At 46.1% G+C, this 20318-nt stretch overlaps 1 protein-coding gene across 1 annotated transcript in view; it reads right to left on the bottom strand.

Moving 5' to 3' along the window:
• Positions 1–2343: 2343 nt before the first annotated feature.
• The window catches only part of Dnah8 (dynein axonemal heavy chain 8), a 258133-nt gene continuing 240158 nt past the window's right edge, over positions 2344–20318 (bottom strand). Inside the window, 4 exon segments of the mRNA XM_010638857.1 lie at positions 2344–2886; positions 6145–6266; positions 16900–17089; positions 17173–17325. Of these exon segments, the coding sequence (XP_010637159.1) occupies positions 2599–2886; positions 6145–6266; positions 16900–17089; positions 17173–17325 (753 nt within the window). The 3' untranslated portion in view covers positions 2344–2598.

The following is a 20318-nucleotide window of genomic DNA, read 5'->3' as shown; positions in this document are numbered from 1 at the left end:
CGGGGTGTAGTACGTTCCCAGCCATGGGAACCACGCAGGCTTTGGGTGGCCCTGTCTTGCACATGCTGTGCAGTTTCCTGTCTTCTTCCTTAGAACATGTCCCTCAAATGGTCTTGACGATGCCTGTGAAAAGTTTAAGGCCCAACTGCAAGGCTGCCTTGCCTTCGTGTTCATCTCTCACTCATCTGGAACTTCAGCACTGAATCACATGCACCTCTAATTACAGGCGAGTCCTTTGTTCGTCCGAGGTCTCTGACAGCACAGCGTGGCTCGTGCATGCAACACTGCCCACGAGACCAACCCCTTATAGAGGACGCATCTCTAGACGCCTTGCCTCTGGTCTTTTTTTGTCACGTAAAATCCAAAGTAAAATAACATTTTACTTCAACGCAGGTATAAATCTCATTGCTCATTTTGCTGAGACCAAAATGAGAAGATTGTGGACTGATTCCGAGGAGGAAAAAGAATGACTCTGCCTCTCTCCCAGCTTCATTTGGCTTAAACATCTCATCCCTCTATACTTTGCTCTTTTATGCTCACCAGGTCTCCTTCACTCAAGTGTGGCTAATTATGTAATTAGCAAAAGAGCAACAATTGTGCAGAGAAAATGGCTATGTGTTTATGGAAGTTCAATGACTCAAAATGTCTCAGGAAACCATTCACTAAGGCCCGGGGAAACAAAGCAGGATTGGGCCCCGGCCAGCTCTCAGCAGATCCAGGGGTGGCCAAGAAGTACCTGCCAGAAAGAAGACCAATGCCCAGGGGCCAGATGCCCATCTTACCTAATTCTCTCTCCTTTGTGCTCACTCAGAGCAAAATAATCAGCCAAAGCAAAGTTCCCAGGAAATGGTACTCATGTGGTTTGAAGCAGTCTGATCAATGACTTTGCTCGATGCCCCATCTTTTCCATCTTGTTCCCCAGTTTCCCTCAAGACATTAAAGTATTAAAGAACACCTAACTTTCATCTTCTGCAAACCTGTCATGATATCCAGGGTGCCAGCCATGCCTTCGCCATCACTTGTTTTAGCAACGGGACAAGGAGCATCAACACAGTGTGTGTGTAGGTTGGTCTGCTCTCATGTCACAGCTCTCTGCTTCTCTTGCGTCCATCCACACAGGGAGGTGGCTCCAGACCCCAGGGAATATGCTTCTGTTTAGAGTGTGTGTCCACCACAGCAAGCACCAACAATACCTGGGCCCGAGGCCTGGCTGCTTTATCAAACTGCCTCTTAAAAGTTCGATGGCTCTGACATGGAATCAAACTCCTGAGCACACCAGAGGCCCCTGGGCATTTCATAACCTGTTTTCTGCTGTTAGAAGGTCCACCATACTCTGGCAGGATTTCCTCTGTGGTCTCCCCTGGACACCTTACCTGGCTATTCCTGGGCTGTCTTTGTTTTTGCCATCAGAGACAGAGGATGAGAGAGGAGTGAGGCACCATGGATGTTCCATCCCTTCCAAACAGGTGGAGGGAATGGAGCTGGTGGGCTTGGCTGGGGTGGGCCCAAGGATTCCAGATGAGAAGACCAGCAGCAATGCGTCCCTATCCTGGAGTGGCATGAGCTTTCAGTAGAGGACCTCATCTGTTTTGCTAAATTGACAATTTCCTTTAGCAGGAAATAAAAGCTCATACTGAGTTTCAGACTAACTACAGAGTAAGAAATAGCTTCACTTTTTAAAGACTCTGCCTTTAAGACATGCGGCATATAACCTAATTTCATTTGATGGAGTTTGTTTTTCCTTCTCCATTTGCTGCCTAGAAATGTGTTTCATTATCTCCCGCAGAACTGGGGCTGGGAGAGAGAGAGAGGAGAGTCAGAGTTCCCTGGGCCTGAAATGTACTGAAAAAATAAATAAATAAATAAAAGGAAACTATTAAATACAATTAAAAGAAATTACAAGGGCAGCAATCCCAGTGGGTTTTCTGTCTCAAACACTTGACACTCCCCAGCTGTCCTGTTAAGGGACACTTCCTGGACCCTTCAGGTTCCATTTCTCGAGGAATGGGAAAAGAGCAGGCTCAAGACACTGGGTGCAAAAGACACTGGGTGCAGCAGCACATGCCTGTCACTTCAGCTACTCTGGAGACTGAGGCAGGGGGATCGTGAGTTCAAGACCAGCCTGGGCAACTTAGCAAGATGAAATTAAAAATAAAAACAGCAGAGTGTCCCTGGGTTTGATTCCTAGTACCGCCATCTAAAAAAGCCAAAGACAACACAGATTTCATTTGAGGGAAAGCAGTTTTCATTGGAGAGAAAAATTTTCAAGTGCTTGTCTCCTTTCAGGATATAACATTCACCTTTTGTTTTAGATCTTACAAATTTAAACCTCCTAAAGTGTGTGAAGGCAGGGTGTTACCATTAAAAAGCACTTATAACCGAATATGATTTCCTGGAATAAAAAACACAAATTGGGAATCATCTTCTTTAAGCACTGCTATGATACAAGTTGAGGAAAGGCACAATGAGGAGAGGAGCTCCACCTTTTAATTGAGAGAGCGAGCAAACAGTTGTGGGGGTGAAAAGACACCCCCGGCGGGGTCTCTCAGTACTGAGGTGTCCCAGGCTTCCTGGGGTCCTCAGCAGGCAGAGATACACCTACTTGATGTCACACAAAAGGGCCACGCCTCTCAGGATCCAGTGATCTGGGGACAGCACCGTGCGCAGGTACACCACCGTGATGAAGGTCAGGTCGGTTCGCCTGGGTTTCTTGTAAATGGGGCACACGTACAACTTGGGGTCCTTGGGCGCCGTGGAGTTGATAGCGAAGATGTGCAGCACCGGCAGCAGCGTGAAGAGCACCTTGGGGGTGGACTCTGTGAGCTTCCCGTTCCGCCTGTCCCAGGCTGCCCCGTCCACGTACAGCCCGTAAATGTACACACCTTCCTGGAAGAGCCAAGTGTAAAGGTGAAGGATTAAACAATATATAGGTGCTTAAGACGGGCACCCGTTACTGGTTGTCAAGTCGGCCAGAAACCATACGCCAGCCTTCAAATGCTACTAGATGAGGGATGCCCCCCCCCGGGCATCAGAGCGCCCCCAGAGGCCGGTCGTGATACTGCAAGGGAGCGTGAAAGGGCAAGGCCGAAGGGCAGCATCTGCGGCCTTCCTCCGCTGAGACTCACCTGCCTTGGCGCTCCTCACCCTCAGGTCGGGGAGACAAGACACGCTGGAACGGGAAAAGATTTTTAAAACGCCTGAATGGAAGAGCCGCATCTACTTGTTGCTGCCTGATGAACAGCGGGAGGTGAACGCTCACTGCGGGCTGGGGCTAGGTGGCCAGGGCCCGGGTGGAGGGGGTGGCTGTGTTTGGACGGGTAAAGGAGAGAGGGTAGACATCCCGGACAGGAGAAAGGCTATAGAGAAGGCCGGACGGGCGGAGAACCCCAAGCAACTTATTCAGGGAAGGTCCCACAGTCACAAGTTAGCGGTTGGCCGTGGAGGGGTCCAGGTGAAGGAGGGTCTGAGCCCCTCACTGTGCAGGCGGTTGGGGAGCCACAGAACGCTGGACTAGAAAAAGAAAGGCTGGAGGGGGAGCTCATAAAGCGCACTGATGTAGCAGACGGCGGCCCTTTGCCCATTTCCGGTGAGCAGGTGCAAAGAGAATTAAGTGTAAATCAACAGAAAGGACAAAGCGCTTTCTGGAATGCCCTGTGTGTGCTCTGAGCTCGAGGAGGACCACGTCTGAATCACAGAGGCATGTGGCTTGACAGCAGAATCGCGGGCAGCCTCAGAAAAGGAAGACATAATAGTTTCCATCGTTAGCTCAGTGCTTGCTAATTAATTATCCACGTGAACAAGGCGACCATCCAGGAGCCATCCTACTTATAGTAAACCCTGTTCCCCTCCAGGGTCCTTTTCCCATCTCGGGACCTTCGGAAGTCAAGAGTTAGAAAGTGTGGTCGACCGAGCAACGCCACCCCAACTTAGGGCCGCTCAGAAGCTCAGAACACAACCGTCCGCAGCAGGTACTCCACAGATGTAACTAGTTTAGGTAAGCACATGGCGGTTAGGGCAGGCCTATACTCAGTATGTCCGGTATTTTTGTAAGAAGAGAAGACATGCAGAGAAATACAAAAGGAAGAAGGTGTGACAATGAGAAAGAAGACTGACAAAAACCAACAATCACCAGAAATGAGGAAAGAGGTCCAAATAGGACTGGACCTCAGAAAAAGGACGCCCCGGGTGATGTGGGAGGTCATCCCAGCCGCCATGTTAGTTTCAATAAGTCACAGGACATCTGCCTAACGTCTCAGGGGCAGGACCCCTGCCCAGAGCTGTGGGGTTTATGGTACCACTCCAGGAGCTCAGATGACAGAGGACAGAACCAAACAGAATTATTTCTAAAAGCCTTATTAGCTAATGGAATTTGTCTTGCTAGGTTTTGGACTTCCTTGGACCCACCATCCCTCCCTTCCCTCCTATTTCTTCCTTTTGGAGCAGGGATATTTCTCCTGTTCAGGCTCCGTCACTGTATTTTAGAAGTGCATAATTTGTCTGGATAAGGCTGAGTTGGGATGGAATGAATGTATTTCGCAAGCAAGAAAGACATGAATTTGGGGTGGGGCGGAGATGGAACGTCATAGACTGAGTTGTACCCCTCCCCCACTCTTCCTGGGCTGAAGCCACAAACTTCAATGTGATGATGTCTGGAAATGGAGGCCTTGAGAGATGATGAGGTCATGAAGGTGGGGCCCTGGTCTGATGGCATTAGTTCCCTTGTAGAAGAGATGCAAGATAGCTTGATCTTTCTCTCTATGCCATGTGAAGATTCAGCAACAAGGCAGCCAGGGTAAACCAAGAAGAGAACCCTCACCAGAAACGGACCATGCTGGCTCCCTGCTCTCACACTTCCAGCTCCAGAACTGTGAGAAAACAAATTTCTGTTGTTTAAACAACAAAAATCTTCCCTCAGAGTCTCCTTCTTGAAGAAACCAACACAGTCCATAACTTGACTTAGAACTTCTGTCCTCTTGAACTGCAAGGGAACAAATCTCAGTTGTTTTTAGCCAACCAGCTTGTGAGGCTTTATAACGACAGCCTCAGGAAGTGAACACCGACTTGGATACCCGGAGGCAGGGTGCAGCTGTAACCAGGACGTGCAAATGCGGAAGTGACTTGGGCTCCATGTGGCAGGAAGAAGTCAGAAGAATCTTAAGATGTATGGTCAAAATAACTCAAATTACCTTAAAGAGAGGTTGGTGGAAATACAGAGGTTAAAGGTATTTATCCTGAGGTCTCTGATGCAGTAAGGAATATGTTATGGTCCTTGTTATAAAGTGGCACAGTGTATGGCTAGAATTTAGAAATCATCTGCTGCAGCCCATGATTTGAAAAATCAGGAGATGAAAATCAGAGAAAGAGAAAACAGGACTAAGATGTATTGCATGTCCGTGTGGGTCCTGCACCGAGCCTGTAACACAGCACCTGAATCTCCCAACTTCCTTCAGTAAGGCTGTCCTGTCATAAAGGGTAAAGAACTGCCTGGGTCCATTGAGCAGATCAGTGTCCAAGCAGTGGCTCCCAGTGGCATCTGCTTATCTCAGAGCATCTGTCCTCCCCCTCAGCCAGGTATCCTGCTATCCCAGGTCCTAAAGCTAGAGAGGGACACTCGCCACTACTCTGCTACCACAGGTGATTCTGCGTGACCCGTAGCAGTAGCTCGAGATGTGTCGAAAATCCTTTTAATGTAACACCAACTTCTCCTGTGATTATAAAGAAACACAGAGGCGGGTGGTGCATGTTTTGTAATCCTAGCACGGTGAGAGGCTGAGGCAGCAGGAAGATCACAAGTTTGAGCTCAGTCTGGGCAATTTAGTGACATAGTAAGATACTATCTCAAATTTTAGAATAAAAACAAATACATAAAAAAGGATTTGGATGTAGCTCAGTGTGAAGGCAAGGCCCTGGGTTCAATTTGCAGTACATAAAAACAAAAGTAGCCTGGGGAGTTGTAGGACCCCTAGGCCTTGCCGATAATGTCTTGCTCTGGGAGATGGAGGTTTTGGTATTGAGGCCTCTTGGTTCCAAGGCAGGAAACCTTCACTGCAAAGCGGACAGACTTAACAGAGGCACTCAAGGTTAGTTTTAGGCAGAACTTGAACTTCCACCCCCAGATCCAGAACTGGTTCCGGTAGCACCTACCACAGGGGGCGCTGTGATCTCCTCCTTGGTCTGCCGCAGAACTTCATTGTGGATGGTTACGGTGTCCAGTGCCCAGCCTTTGTGGGCACGGGTCACTTCCTGCCTCATGGCTGTGAGGAAGCCTGAAGAAAAAGAGGAAAGACTGTTGCTTTGGTGTAGTCCAGGGTAGAGACACAGAGGAAGCAACATTAAGTGTTATTTGCTGATCAATTGCCAAACCTCATGCCCATCCCAAGGGGGGCTGAGACCAAACCCCAGGGGGCCATTTCTCCCAGTGTTTTGTTTCCATGGGGACTGTGATGAGGTAAATCTTTCCTGGCAGCTGACAGCAGAACAGCACTCTTTCCGCCTTACCCTGGGGCCTTGGCTTCAAAGTCTCCTGGGATCCCAACTGCTCAAGTCCTAGAAGGGTCATAACCCACTGTAGCTCATAGACTCTATTTGAAGACACAATATGGAATGTGTGACCGGAATGGTAAAGTATTCTGAGAAACAGCATTCCAATTAAACTCCAATCAAACCATTATCAAGCTTCTATTTGCTATAATGGAACAATTTCATTTAGTCTAAGGAAATAAGGCATAATGCCATAATAGGAAACCTGACTTTCAATTTGATCAAACAAAGCAATCTCACCGGAAAGAAAAGCTACGTGTTTCAATGTGCATAATACAGTTATTTTAGGATAATATGTGGCTCCGAATCTTGTGGCCTTTCTTTAAACTTAATATTTGCAAATCATGCCATTCAATTCAATAAGAGAAGTCTTTCTTGGAGAGTGGCATTTTCTATTAGAAAGAATATCCTGAACTTCCAAATGGACTTTAGGTTTCATCTGTGACCTGTGTATTATAGTTCAGCCTCCATGTGCATCCTGCAAATTATGAGGCTCTCCGGTGAGTAAAATTTTGGAGTGTGTATGTCCTTGCTACTATTAAATAGTGAACTGTGAGAGCCAAAGCAACACATAAGCAATAACATGTTACTGGGCTTGAATGGGAGTCGGAGGAAAGGGAGAGTTATAAGGTATAATCCCAAGCACTGAGTTAGGATTCCTTAGAGATGGGAAGAAAAGACAGGACTACTCAAGTCAAGTTCTCCCCATTCCTAAATTAGACATGAGGAGAAGCACTTGCATGACCATTTCTTCTACTCATCTACTCTCCTTAGAGTGTGTGTCATGCTGGGTGGGATGGCCACAGAGATGAAAAGGCCATCCACTGACCCTGTATGTAAGCTAAGGGGAGGCAGGGCACACCTGTGATGCCAGTTTAGTAAAGAGGCTGAGGCAGAAGGAGTGCAAGTTTGAGACCAGCCTGGGCAGCCTGGAAAGAACCCTGTCTCGAAATTAAAATAGTGAAGCAAAGGTCTGGGGATGTAGCTCAGCAGTAGAGCACTTGCCAAGCATGCACAAGGCCCTCTCTTCCAATCCTACAAAAGAAAAAAGAACATAGAAAAAACGTTGCTCAGTGAGGGCAGGTGGAGTGGGGCAAGACATCAGCACAATGTTACGAACGAAGCAGTGAGCAAAGCTCAAGAAGCAGCTCAAGGAAGGCTCAATGGAGAAGACAAAGTTGAATACAACCCTTGAAAACAGTGCAGGAGTCCGTCAGAGGGTCAGTTTGCACTAGCAAATGAGCATGTGCAAAGGCACGGAGGCTAGGTGAGTGGGAAGGTGATGTGGACAGGGTTGGAACAATGGCAGGGGCACGGCTTTTCAGAGTCAGGGCCTGCCCTTGCTTTGCACTCCATTGGATGCCCGGTAGAAAGCCACTGACTATTTCCAGCGGGCCAATGATTTCATTGTGTAGGCATCTTAAGGAAGCATGTTCAGAGCACCATTAAAACTAAAGAGGGGCCCTTGCATTAATCCAAGAAAAACGGTGGTCAGAGTAAGAAAAGAGGATTTTATGATACAAAATGGGAACTTTTGTTAACAGGAGACATGGTGGAAATTTGCCCAGAGCAGCTGCTGGTCATTGCCTGTACTGTGCATGGTGTTCCTTGGAGGCCCTGATTTTCAATGTAATCAAACAAAACAATGATGAAATCACGATCAGCATGTGGTTATGTTGACTTCCGTTCCGGGGATCTTATACTCTGGTAATAAAACATTTTGTGTGTTTGCCAGTCAGTGGTATACATAACCACAATAATAAAATCCAATCCACCCTTCTAAGTCACTCCATAAAAATATCACCTTCATCATTCAACATTACGTGTTCATCCATGTGGCATATTAGACACTGTATATCCAAATCGAGTACTTGGAATTAAATTGACCCCATATTATGATATTTTAAAATTCATCACTGATCTATGAACCACAAGGTCATAAAGCATTAAGACGTGAATCCTGGTCTTGACTATCCATCTGCGCAAGTTAAATACTTGAATTTTTCCAAAACTGTTTAAGTTCCAACTAAATTGCAAATTTGACCCCACTCCATATGGCTCGCAGGACAATGCCAGAGGTGCCAGATGAAGAGGGAGCTGGGTTCTTAGTAAGGCATCTGCTTCATAGATTTTTTGTCAAAGAGCTCTGAAAACCCTTAGCAACCATTAAGGAGAGACCAAGACTTCTCATCTTCTCCTACTGGGGAGCATGCAAGGTAGTGTCCAGCGGACTCCCCAGCAGGTCTCTTAATATTTAAGAAGCATGCCTAGTGTGCCAGTAGGTGGAACATAGAGCAGTCAGCTTGATTGACCAAGGGAGGAAAATACCAAATGACTACATTCGAGGCCTAAGGGTAAAGGGTAGGGAACTGTTCCATGGGCTATTCTCAGTTAGAGAACATGAAGGAAATATGTCTACTTTCAAGTCTTGAGAGTTTTGATTTGCCTCTCTAAAAAGAACATCATCAAGGGCTGGGGATTTAGCTCAGTGGCACCACGCCTGCCTTGCAAGCTCAGATCCTGAGTCCAATCCTTGGTACCCATTCCCCCGCAAAATCATCTGTGGCTCTCAAGGGATAGCGAGCGAATCTACTAAAGTGTTTATTGTTGAATTAAAAAAATACGAATGACCATCTTCCTCAAACACTGGTTCCAGGTCTAATGGAAGCAAAATATGTTTTTTTCTGAAGCCTGTATAATTTAAGACTACTGATACAGTTTTCCTCATAAGGGATTAGAAATAAGGGCTTTTTGTTGGGCACAAATTTAGTTTTAATCAATTTCAAAGTGGTAGTAAAGTGATTCATATATTCATATGTTTAAAGGAAGAAACAAAGAGTTGGAGAGAGCCTTGAACAATAATAACCTATCCTTCCCCAAATTTAACCTCCCACATGAAAATGCACCCATTTTGACTATTTAAACATCTGAGTCACAGGTGGTCCAAATGAGCTGCTTACAAAATGTCTTTCCCTTGAAACTCATAAAGCACAATGAAGTCTTAAAACACTTGTCAAGCTTGTTCTTTTTGAAACTTTCACTTTTAAACTAGGATTATACTTCAGAAACTCGGGCCCAAAGCAACACTTGTTACATCTTAATTCCAATAATAGTAGTAATCCAACACTTCAGCGAACTCATTCCTGTTGTTTGACTGGTGCAATCAGCCGGCTTAAAGAAAGCGGTGGTGTGCTTTCAGAACCCTTTCATACAAGGTCTGTGGAAGGACGAAAGGAACAGCTAATCAGGAAGGTTGTTTTTCTCACCTTTATAAAGAGGTGGTTGGTATTCTGCAGCCATTGTCCTATAACAAAAATTGGCAAGATTTTTTTCCCTTAATAAATGAACCAGTCCTTCTGTAATGGGCCTTAGGTTGCGCAGTATTTCCTGTCTAAATAGTTACCAAGCCACCCAGAAGCATCTTCCAAGATAAGGAGAAATGATGTTCCTGACATGAGTTTATGACAGGCAGTTTTTTCCCCAAATGAGAAGCAAATGTAGTTCATTGCTAAGTTAAATAAAGGTCAGAAATCATTAAACAAAGATGGGGTTGATCCACCCAACTGAACAAAAATGCACCAGGCACCTTTCCCGACTTTGCTGGATGCTATGAGACAAGCATCTGAAAATGCTGAAAACTGGAGCCACTGGGAGGCTTGTAAAACTCCCAGACCACAGTCCAGATCAACAAAGGCAGAACCTCTGGAGGCATGGCCCAGGCAGCCCCGTGATGTAACACAGAGTTTCTCCTCAAACTCCAATGCTCACAGAGGGGCTCTTACTGAAGAGTGGGGTTCTGATGCAGAACGAAAGTCAAGGGTGAGGCCCATGTCCCAGGCTGGAAAACACTACACCAGGTAGCAAAAGCCTAAGGTCAAGGTTCCTCACACATTTGCACATCTAATGGAGCTTTGAGGAAAAGCTGCTGGTACAGATTCAAGAGGTTTCCTCCCCGGAGACCACGATATAATTGATTTGGGGCCCCAGGCACTGGTGTGGATTAAATGCACCCCAGGTGACTCGACAGTGGAGGGCAGGTCTGAGAATGGCTGCTGTGTAAAAAACTACCTAAGACGGGTCACAGACAGTCACTGACGCACATCTGTTTAAAGAACCAGTGTGACAAGTACAAAGGGCAATGCCTCATAGTAAAGTAAAATAACGGGGGCTGTCAGGAGCACGAGCTGACTCCTTTCAGAGCCCCCGAAGACACACGTTGTGTGAAATATTATTAATCCAGGAGACAATGGGTGCCAACAAAACCTTAGTACACTCATCGCCTTACCTACCAAGCCTCATGTTCTGAAATGCAATTCCCTACACTGATCTCTTTTCTTGTGCTACTCTCTGCCTCTTGCATTTAACAACAAAGTTCACTTCTTCCCTCCCTCCTAAACTTTCCCACTATTTCCTCTTGCAGGGTTCCACCTCCTCACAAAACATTCTCTCTACCTTCCTGCCCTTACTAGAGCCTGGCTCAGTCCAGAACACCTTGCCCCCACAAGAGATCCTCATGAGCATCTCCGCCACACAGACAACCGTAGCCTCTGGCCATGGGCTTCCATCTGCCCCTAAGCACTGAGCACTCCGCCAGTGTCCGGGTCTCTTCAGTACCCCACTTGCACTTGGCCTCCCTGTTTCTTGACCTCATCATTTTTAATTCATCAATTTCCTCCTCCTTCTCACTTCCTTTCCTGTTCTGTTCAGATCCATTCTTTTCATCCCTCACCAGCCAAGACTCCAACCATGGATGGATCCAAAAGCTCCCCTTCTTGGATATCAGGTTGCCAAATTAGACCAGAAACCATCACACAGCTGCCATGAAGACCCTCGATAGGGCTCTTAAAACCACTTAGTGGTCCCTTCCTGTCCCCCATTAGCTGTCTTTTTCAAGCTTCTGCTGCTGTCTTCTTTCTCATGATGACTTTGCTTCTGTCGTTAAACAGAAAACAGAAAGCATCAGGTAGTGGGCAAAGTATTCCTACAGAGCAGTGTGATCAACCTCGTCCGGCCTCTTTACCTGCTCTCTGCTATCACTGGCCTCCCTCTTTTCTTCTCTCCTGGCTACTTTCCACCAGTATTTGAACAGGCTCAAGCCACTTATTAAGAGAGAAAGAGGGCCGGGGATTTAGCCCAGTGGTTCTGCCGCCTGCCTTGCAAGTGCAAGGACCCGAGTTCGATCCCTGGTACCAAAAAGATATTATAAAAGAGAAAGGAAGTCTTTTCTTTTGACAACTTGCTTCTCCTCTTTGAAAACACATTTCCTGAAAGAATTATCCACATTGTCCGCACCATTCTCCACCTGCTTCCTCCTTTCTCTCACGCTCCCTGAAACCTGATCCCTCCACCTTCCCACTAGCTCTGCCGGGCCTTCTCTCACCAACCGCGCTCTGGTTGTGAGATCCATCCGACCACTGTTGGCCCACTGGCTTCACCTGTTACTACTGAGGACCTTCCCTGCTCTTTGTCTTCCATGACCTGTGCCCTCCTGGTCTCCTCTTCCAACTGGTTAGGTCATGAGGATCCCGTCACCCGAGTGGATGTGACCTGGACGATGACACACAGGAAACACTGCAGAATCCCACCAAGGGGTGATGTCACTGGTGAGGTCACACTGGCAGGTGTCAGTGCAGGATCAAAGTCCTCCACTGGGACTTTAGATGAGCCAATCACGGGCAGAGATGAATACTTATACCTACGAGAATGGCAGAGGCCATCAGCAAGAAGGCCAGGCACAAAGACAGAGCGTGCTTGGATAAAGCCCACAAAGTCAGCTGAGAAGCAGCCCTCGGAGAGGCAGGAGGAGAACCAAGAAAGGGCATGCGTGGAGGCCAAGGTCTGGAAGAGCTGCCAGAATTAGCATCCTGGCTAGAGTCAGGGGACGGAGTCAGCAGGAAGGTCCACTAGGTATGGCGGCCTTTGGAGAAAGTGGCTTTGGTACAGTGATGGCAGCTGGCCAGATCACAAGTGACTGGGTGGTTGGTAGGGAGGGGGACTGTGTGCAAGACTGGAATCGTAAGAGATGTGGTTGTGATGAAGGCCAAGTATAAAACCCCTCCCGTGCATGCACAAAGGCAAGTGAGACAGGTTGTTATTCAATCAGGCATTTCGCACAAGTCCGGTCTTTCTATGGCTCTGCGATTTGGGGATAAGGAAGGTTAGTGCTATTATTCAAATTCCATTCACTCAGATCGCCTCCAACATGAGGGGTGACCCCAGCTCCGCCAACAGTTACACTGGGATGCGGCCAGAGTTGTGCAGAGTTGCCACTAGGTAAGAAGCCATGCCCCAGTCCCTTTCAATCCGGACCTTCGGTTAGCCCTTGGTGCACCTTTTCACCCCAACCAATCAGGCTCTTACGAACTGTTCTCAAGACAGAAATTGCCTCCAGAAATTGCAGTGAGCCGATGACATTGCCACAAAAACAAACACCCAAGCAAGAGGTTGCTGGTAATTTTCACAGAAGCACAAGATAACACGACAACAATTACCTGTCTCTTTGCTTCAGCAAAATCCCCTCTAGGTGACAAATCTCGATTCATTTTAGAGCAGAAGTTGTTACTGATTCTGCTACAGCAGTCTGCCAGGGTTTGTCAAGGCACCGAGAAAGGGCACAGGGAAAAAATGGGGCAGTTTGGTATCTAAATGGCATCGCGCTTCAGACTGAGGTACACATTTGGGAAATGAGGATATTGTGTGGTTATAGTAATACAGGGGTGTGGGGCCTGGGCAGCATGACTGTCTCCGCCTCCAGGCTATTAGCAGCCCCCGTGATTCACACCCAGAATCACACAGCAAAGCCAGGCAACCAATCAGAAGGTTTGAAAGGCAGTCGGTGCCCTGGCTTGAAGTCGGGCTCATCACAGCTCTTATTCAATGAATTTAAACACCCCTCCTTCACACACACACACACACACACACACACACACCAGAATCTAAATAATGGTGTATGCCATGGTTTATGAGGCCCTGAAAAAAGCCCATCCGAGGGAAAAGCAATCCTTTGAGAACTCCCAAGAAGCACAATCTTAAACAGTAGGTGACTCTGTGCGCCCATGGCTGCTGGGAAAACCCCGGAGAGGACCGACATTGTCCTGGCCTGAGGAATCCCCTCAAAGGCAAACCTGGGCACTAACGCAGCTACACCACCGAACGCACATTACGGGGTCACAAATGCACAGAGCTTGACCGTTTCAATAATCAAACCCAGTTAGCACACGGCTGAGCTCATCAAACGCTACAGAAATGACTGTGAAGGGGGCGAAAATACCAGATGAGGTCCACAGTGGCTGACTCAGCCCCTGCAAATAGGGGAGGCAGAACAGCAGACCAGGCGTAAGGCAAACGAGCGGTGCTATAAACACTGCCAGCTCAGACCCTGCAGGGGCAGCCCAAGCGCGTCACCTGTGCTGGCGGGCACGGATCTCAGAGTCACTTGAGAAGTCACCAGGGGCATGATGAGCGTCACGGCAGATGGTGTCCCAAGTCATATTACCTTACCAGATGACAAAAATTAAGTCATATGTGAATACCACATTTTCAAGTGTTTTACAGTCTCCTTTAGCCCTGGTGATTCTACAGCCTCTTTCCAAACTGCTTTGTGTTTTTTATGGGAATGTGTGGGATTAATTTTGAAGCCATTGACTTAAATGTCTCCGGTTGAAGAAAAAAAAAATTTCTTTTTTCTTTTTCATTGGAGGAGTGCAGGTGAGAAGAAAAAACTCAGGAACTGCGCTCCTACTGAGAAATCGATTGGTGATGTCACATGAAGACCGAAAGTCTTCCGCTTGGAAAGGATTTGCTCTGTTTACACAGCGCCTGTGAACGGACAGCGGCCGTGGTCTTCCCGATCTCTAGAACTGGTCTAGAGATGCAGAACAGGAAGTATTTCGTCCTTCAAATCAACGGGAGGAAAAGGAAGCCAACAAGTGGTCAGTGTTCAGGGAGCATTGGCCTCAAGTCTTCTATACAATGAGCAGAAAGCAATCGCAGACAAGGTTATGCACATTATTTATAAGCGAAAGCGAGGAAGAAGGAAATGGAAATGTACCTCTCCGTTCACATTTCTTTAAGTATCTGGTTTGTGGCATTCTTTCATACATATTAACCATTCAAGATTACTTCGTAACATTTAACAGTTAGTTCACTTAATGAGTAGTTCTCAGTGCTAAAGATTGGCTATTTTAAATCACATTTTTAATGAGAAAGGAAAATAAAAATAAAAAACAGCCACTGAAAGAAATCCTTTGCCATGATATGTGATGTAACCCAGTCACTTGTGTCTATGGGAGCCAGGGACAAATTTTGCTCCCTTGGTTGGTATCAAAGGTCCACGCAAAAGCCTCGCCGTTTTTAGCCCCTCTGGCCCATGCACTTCTCTGCCCACACACCCGATGCTCCTGCGGCCCTCTGACCAAGCTGGGATTCCCTCTCTGCCTTCTCCTCTAGCCTGCCCTCTTCCTCCGCTCCCTGTCCTAAACTGTGCCTTCAGCCCAAGCCACTGCCTCTCCTGCTCTCTCAGGGACCCTCATGCCACCCCTCCGTCACATCTGTCCCCTCCTCTGCTCCTGGCTAAGTCCTTGGCTCTCCTCTGGGGACCTGGTGAGAGTCTCACTGCCCTGGGCCCCACATTCCAGTCCACCGTCTGCCATCTCCTGTGACTTCCCACCACCCTTAGGATTGAACCAGAACTCCAAGAAGACTTCCCATACCCAGATTCAGTCCCACCTCCTGCTTCCCGAGCCACGGCAATGCTGGGCTCCTTCGTGTCTTCATGTGGCTCGGGCCTCTGCAAATCCCACACACTGCTTCCCTTGGAAAGCTCCCCACTGAGCAGAATTAACCCCTCTGTCCTCTGTTGTCACCTGGGTGGCGCAATTATCACATCGTGCTAAGGCTGCCGACAGGTCCGTCTTACCAAGCAGATTATGGGCCCCTTTAGGACAGGTGTCTGGTCTCAACTCTCTGCCAAAGGTGGTTAGCAGAGGGGCTGGCACAGGAAAGGCCAGGCATTACTTGGTGACAACTTACTCTACAGAGGGCTTACAAGAAAGAAAAAGTAGACACACGAAATCTAAGAACAGCAATGAAAGTTCTCCCCCTCCTATTTAGTGGAAATCTTGGAAGAAAAATAGATCAGTGGAATCTGAGGGCTGCCCCTTACAAATCTAAAGGCTGCTGACGCAATAGTACATTATGCATCGTTCAGTGTACTCAGAGAAACCACCACGGTTAGTGTTACAAATTTAGAAGCTTTTAAGGCTCTTGAAAATGCACCAGGCAAGAGGACCAATGTATGTACACACAGGACAACAAAATGTATACTGTCAGACTATAGTAGTTATTGAAGTATTATTTATAAAAGAGAACTGTACAAACTGTAAGCACACAGCTCAGTGGATTTTCACCAAGGGAGTAACAGCCAGCATGCAGATCCAGAAACAGAGCATTCCCAGGTTCTAGAAGTCCACTCGTGCTCTTCCAATCGCTGCCCTCTCCTAAAGGTAACCACCACCATCCCAACTCTCAAACCACAGACCCATGGTGCCTGTCCTAACGGTCACTACAGTGGCATTACACAGGACGTAGTGCTTTGTTCGGCTGCCTCTATGCAACATGGATGGAGGTGAGCGTTTCTTAAACTGTGTTATGAAAGCAGATATCAGGTGCTGAGCCATAAGAAATCCAACATCTCTATGCCCCCAAATTGTTAAGAAACAAAACTGCCTGTGTGGTATGCAAGAAGACAAAAGTTTGCTTAGTGTCAGAACCTTCTGAACTCTATGGGGTCTCTCAGTACACATTTCTAAAGTGAAGGAATAAACGAAGCAAAATTATAAACACTGTTTCGGTGGTGGGGACCCAAAATCCTAGGAAGGGAGGAAGACCCCACCGCTCACTAAATACTTGTGCCGTGTAATGGTTTTCGAAGTCAGTCTAATTTTCTGACCTCTAGGAACGATTTTTGCATCTCTAGGAGATCCTTCTCCTCCTCCTCCACTTCCTGCTCCTTTTCCTTCTTCTTCACTTTTGCACAAACATTTAAAAACTAAAAGTTTGAGAGCTTTTAAAAAAAATATTTTCAGTGTCCTAACTGCCGATCGATGGTTTGCTAAAAGGAGTGAAAACGAAAAGGGAAGATTTCGCCTCTACACTGTGGAAGAGACATCACAAGAAGCATCTCAGATTGAATCTGTTACACTACGAGGATTGCGCGTGTCCCCCATCTTTTGAAAGGATACACCCATCACCTACCAGCTGCCCCTCCAGAGTGTGTTACGCAGTACACATCGGTGAGGCAATGTCATCACCCAACTACCCATGTACTCCAAGCGTGCCTGCTCTCCTGCGAGTGCATACCTTGGGGATTGAAGAAACCCGTCATCCAAAACACATTGGGCCTCCCATCAAATATCCAAGCAGAAAACTGAGCATTTCTTTCTAGAAGTTCAGTGAACCAAAAGCCCAGGGTGGACGAATCCCAGGACACCCTTTTCCAGATCTGGGGGATGCGAGCGTCATACATGTTGTCTAGGGCGTCTCTCAGGTTCTGAAGGGCACAAGGGTATAAAATATGTGACTAAGAAAAGGCAACAACAGAGGGAGAGGGCGACTTTGAAACCAAGTGCTCACCTCGCTCATAATAATGGTTCCTTCAATGGCCAACTTGAGGTCACTCAGGCTGGTGCGAAGTATTGAAATGACTTTTTGCATTCTGTCAATTTCTTGTCTAAGAAATATGTTCATTGAATTAAGATGACCCATTTTGATCAAACGAGCTTTCACCTAAAACAAAGCATACAATATAATAAAGAAGGCTTTGTATCATCTCTCATTTCTCTTCCACTGCCTTCTCCTCTCTCTATTCTTCTTCCCCCTCTGGATTTATTTCCACCAGACCAAATGAACTCTAAAATATCTCTTGCAGAACCAGACTTGCCATTAAAGTCCCCATTTTCTGAGCTTCAAAAACTACTGTTCAACTAAAATGATTTTTATTTCCTACTCATTGTACTTAGTTGATAATTGGAAATGTACTTTACAAAGCTGAAATAAATTGTACCTTTTTCTCCTTTCAAATGATTAAGTACTAAGTGTCAGTTAAATATTCTTTTGCAATCTAACCTTTGTAAGAGTACAGTGGGATTTTTTTTTTCATTAAGCTTCCAGAGTTGTTATTAGAAATGTCAGAAAAAGTTAATATAACCAAGATCTTTGCAGAGCAGGTACCAATGAACTCGATTAACTGTGGTTTCTTAAGATCATGGTTGCCTTGGCTATGAGAAATAAAAGGAGCCTTTCTTAATCTAATCAGTGAAAATATATGACTTTGTGGGAGAGCCATTAAGCACGTGTCATGTGTTCCTTCTGATATATCATTCATTGACCATTTTAAAGAAATCAATAGAAATGCCTGTGGTGGTGGGAATAATAAAAAACAACAATTATTGGAAAATAAGCCAATACATATTCACATTTCAGTTTCGTGGCATGTGCCTAGAAAAGACTGTCTATACATACAGGCAGGAACTCATAAAGGGCTTTGAACTTTCTGCTGGCCACAGTCTAAGAGATGCCAGGACCAGAGGGATGAGGAGGGACGCCCGAGAGAGTGCGGACCTAAAGTGATGTATCAGCCCCAAGACTCACCAGGAAGCAAGAGCCGTAGGTATGGTGGCACCATGGGGCACAGTTTCCTTCAACCACGCACATCTCTGATTGGCTGCATCTGGGCCACCCCAGTGGCCCGAGGGAGGAGGGCAGCACAAACTCAGCAGGAAGCAGGGATGTAAAACAGCACAGCGTGAGCATGACCACGCGTGCGAGCAGAGCAAATAACATTAAAGCCACAGTCCAACAAGCCACAGACTCAACTTCAGGTAGTCTCCCAAATCCTGCTTCTAGAACTGACATTTTTTTCTGCTCCAAGGCCATTTCCCACCTCCATATCAAGCCCCTCAACCTCTGCTCTGAACAGTGTATATGTTTTCTAGTCATCAACTGCTCTGCTGAAATTCATTTTGTTTTGTTTCTCTTTTCTTTCTTTTTCTTTTTCTTTTCTTTTCTTTATTTATTTTTATTTTTTTATTTTTTTGGTAATACTGAGAGACTGAACTGAGGGCCTTCACACTGAGTTGTATCCACATCTCTTAAAAATATTTTGTTTTATTTTATTTTGAGATAGGTTCTTGCTACATTACCAAGTTTCCCAGGCAGGGCTGGGACTTGGAATCCACCTGCCTCAGCCACCCAGTGTGCTGGGATTACAGGTATATGCCACCATGCCTGGCTTGAAAATTTACTCTTAAGGCAAAGGGAAATTGTAGAAATATATTTACAATCTCACAAGTGGGAAACGAAGCCCAGGTATTGGCCACAATAAGTTGCCATGGCCTTCTAAGGGTTCTAAAGGAAAAACCTGCTAGGCACAGTGGTGTGTGCCTATAGTCCCAGCTCGAGAAACTAATATGAGAGGACCCACTGAGCATAGGAGCTGGAGGTCAGCCTGGGCAACCACAGCAAAGCCCCACTGAAAAAAGAATTAAATTAGAAAATAATAAATGGAAATAAATGCTTTACTTGAGATAGACATGCTTGGGGGAAAACTTAGGCCCTTGAAAATCCAATTTTAGTACTGATCTTATTTTGAATGTGATTATTGCTCCAGCTTAAAATTGTCTTTTTGTTACAAAGAATTATAGATTTGTTGTAATCTTATGCAGGAGTCTCATTGTTTCTGGGACCAGACAGTCTCTTTTCCAGTAACGAAGCCACATTTTTGCTAAGGAAGCTAATGGTGTAATTATATTCCTAGTTACAAAATTCACCTTACTGTCATATTTTAAAGGATGCAGTGCCAGAAGGCTAAAAAGTAAGTGATCTTAGAACAGAAAGAATTTTTGCCCATCTCTAGGTACAAACTGCCTCCTAGAGAGAAATCTACTTGGTGACATCCCCTACGCTCAGTTTTTGCCTGGTGGTCTTTGCACAGCAGCCCCAAACAAACCTGAAAAACCCAAATTATCACAAGGGCTTCAAAGTACCCTCTGGCAATACCAAGCTTGCAGTCGAGTCATCTAGCATAAATTTCATCTCACTTTCGTGTACCAATTTTTTTTAAATCTTTGCAGGTAGATATTCTTCAGTTCAACTATCTTTCAACAACCACACACAATGAGCTGCCCAAGGTCTGTCCGGACCAAATTTATTTACCCACCTAAAAATACTTCCTTATCAAAGCCACTGAGTTCAGTATCTTACCAAATGTCTTGTTTCCCATCTACACAATGGAAAAGAAAACTGTCTCGAGAGGTCAGGAGACCTTTTTATTGCTACGGGCTCTCATCACAGGCTAAAACTGTTTTTGTTAAAATGGGAGGTCCTAGAAGCAGATTGCTCTGTGTTCAGATTCTTGCTCTGTAATTTAGCTTAGCCTCTGCTGAGAGGGCCAAGTGATATAATGTGGGTAAAGCACTTAGCACACATAATGAGTCCTCAAAACAGCGGCCACTGCCCCGTTATGACCTCATTCGTATGACTGGGTAAGTGTGCTGCTTGGAAATCTCCAGACTAGAAACTGGCTGCTTATAAACATTAACCTCACTGATTGCTCAACCTTATTCAATCCGTTCCAGAAGTGATTAAAAAATCAACCGAGTTAGCAGGCCATCTATCTACCGTTAAAATATTTTAAGCATCTTAAGGAACGCCAAACCACGGATACCTCCCACTTTTTGGCCTTGAAGGTGTTTCAATTTTTGTTTAGCACAGTTTAAGGC

The sequence above is a fragment of the Fukomys damarensis genome, unplaced genomic scaffold (assembly GCF_012274545.1).
Source record: "Fukomys damarensis isolate Sample0158 unplaced genomic scaffold, DMR_v1.0_HiC HiC_scaffold_20, whole genome shotgun sequence".
Classification (NCBI taxonomy): domain Eukaryota; kingdom Metazoa; phylum Chordata; class Mammalia; order Rodentia; family Bathyergidae; genus Fukomys; species Fukomys damarensis.
This window is presented reverse-complemented; position numbering and strand designations above follow the sequence as displayed.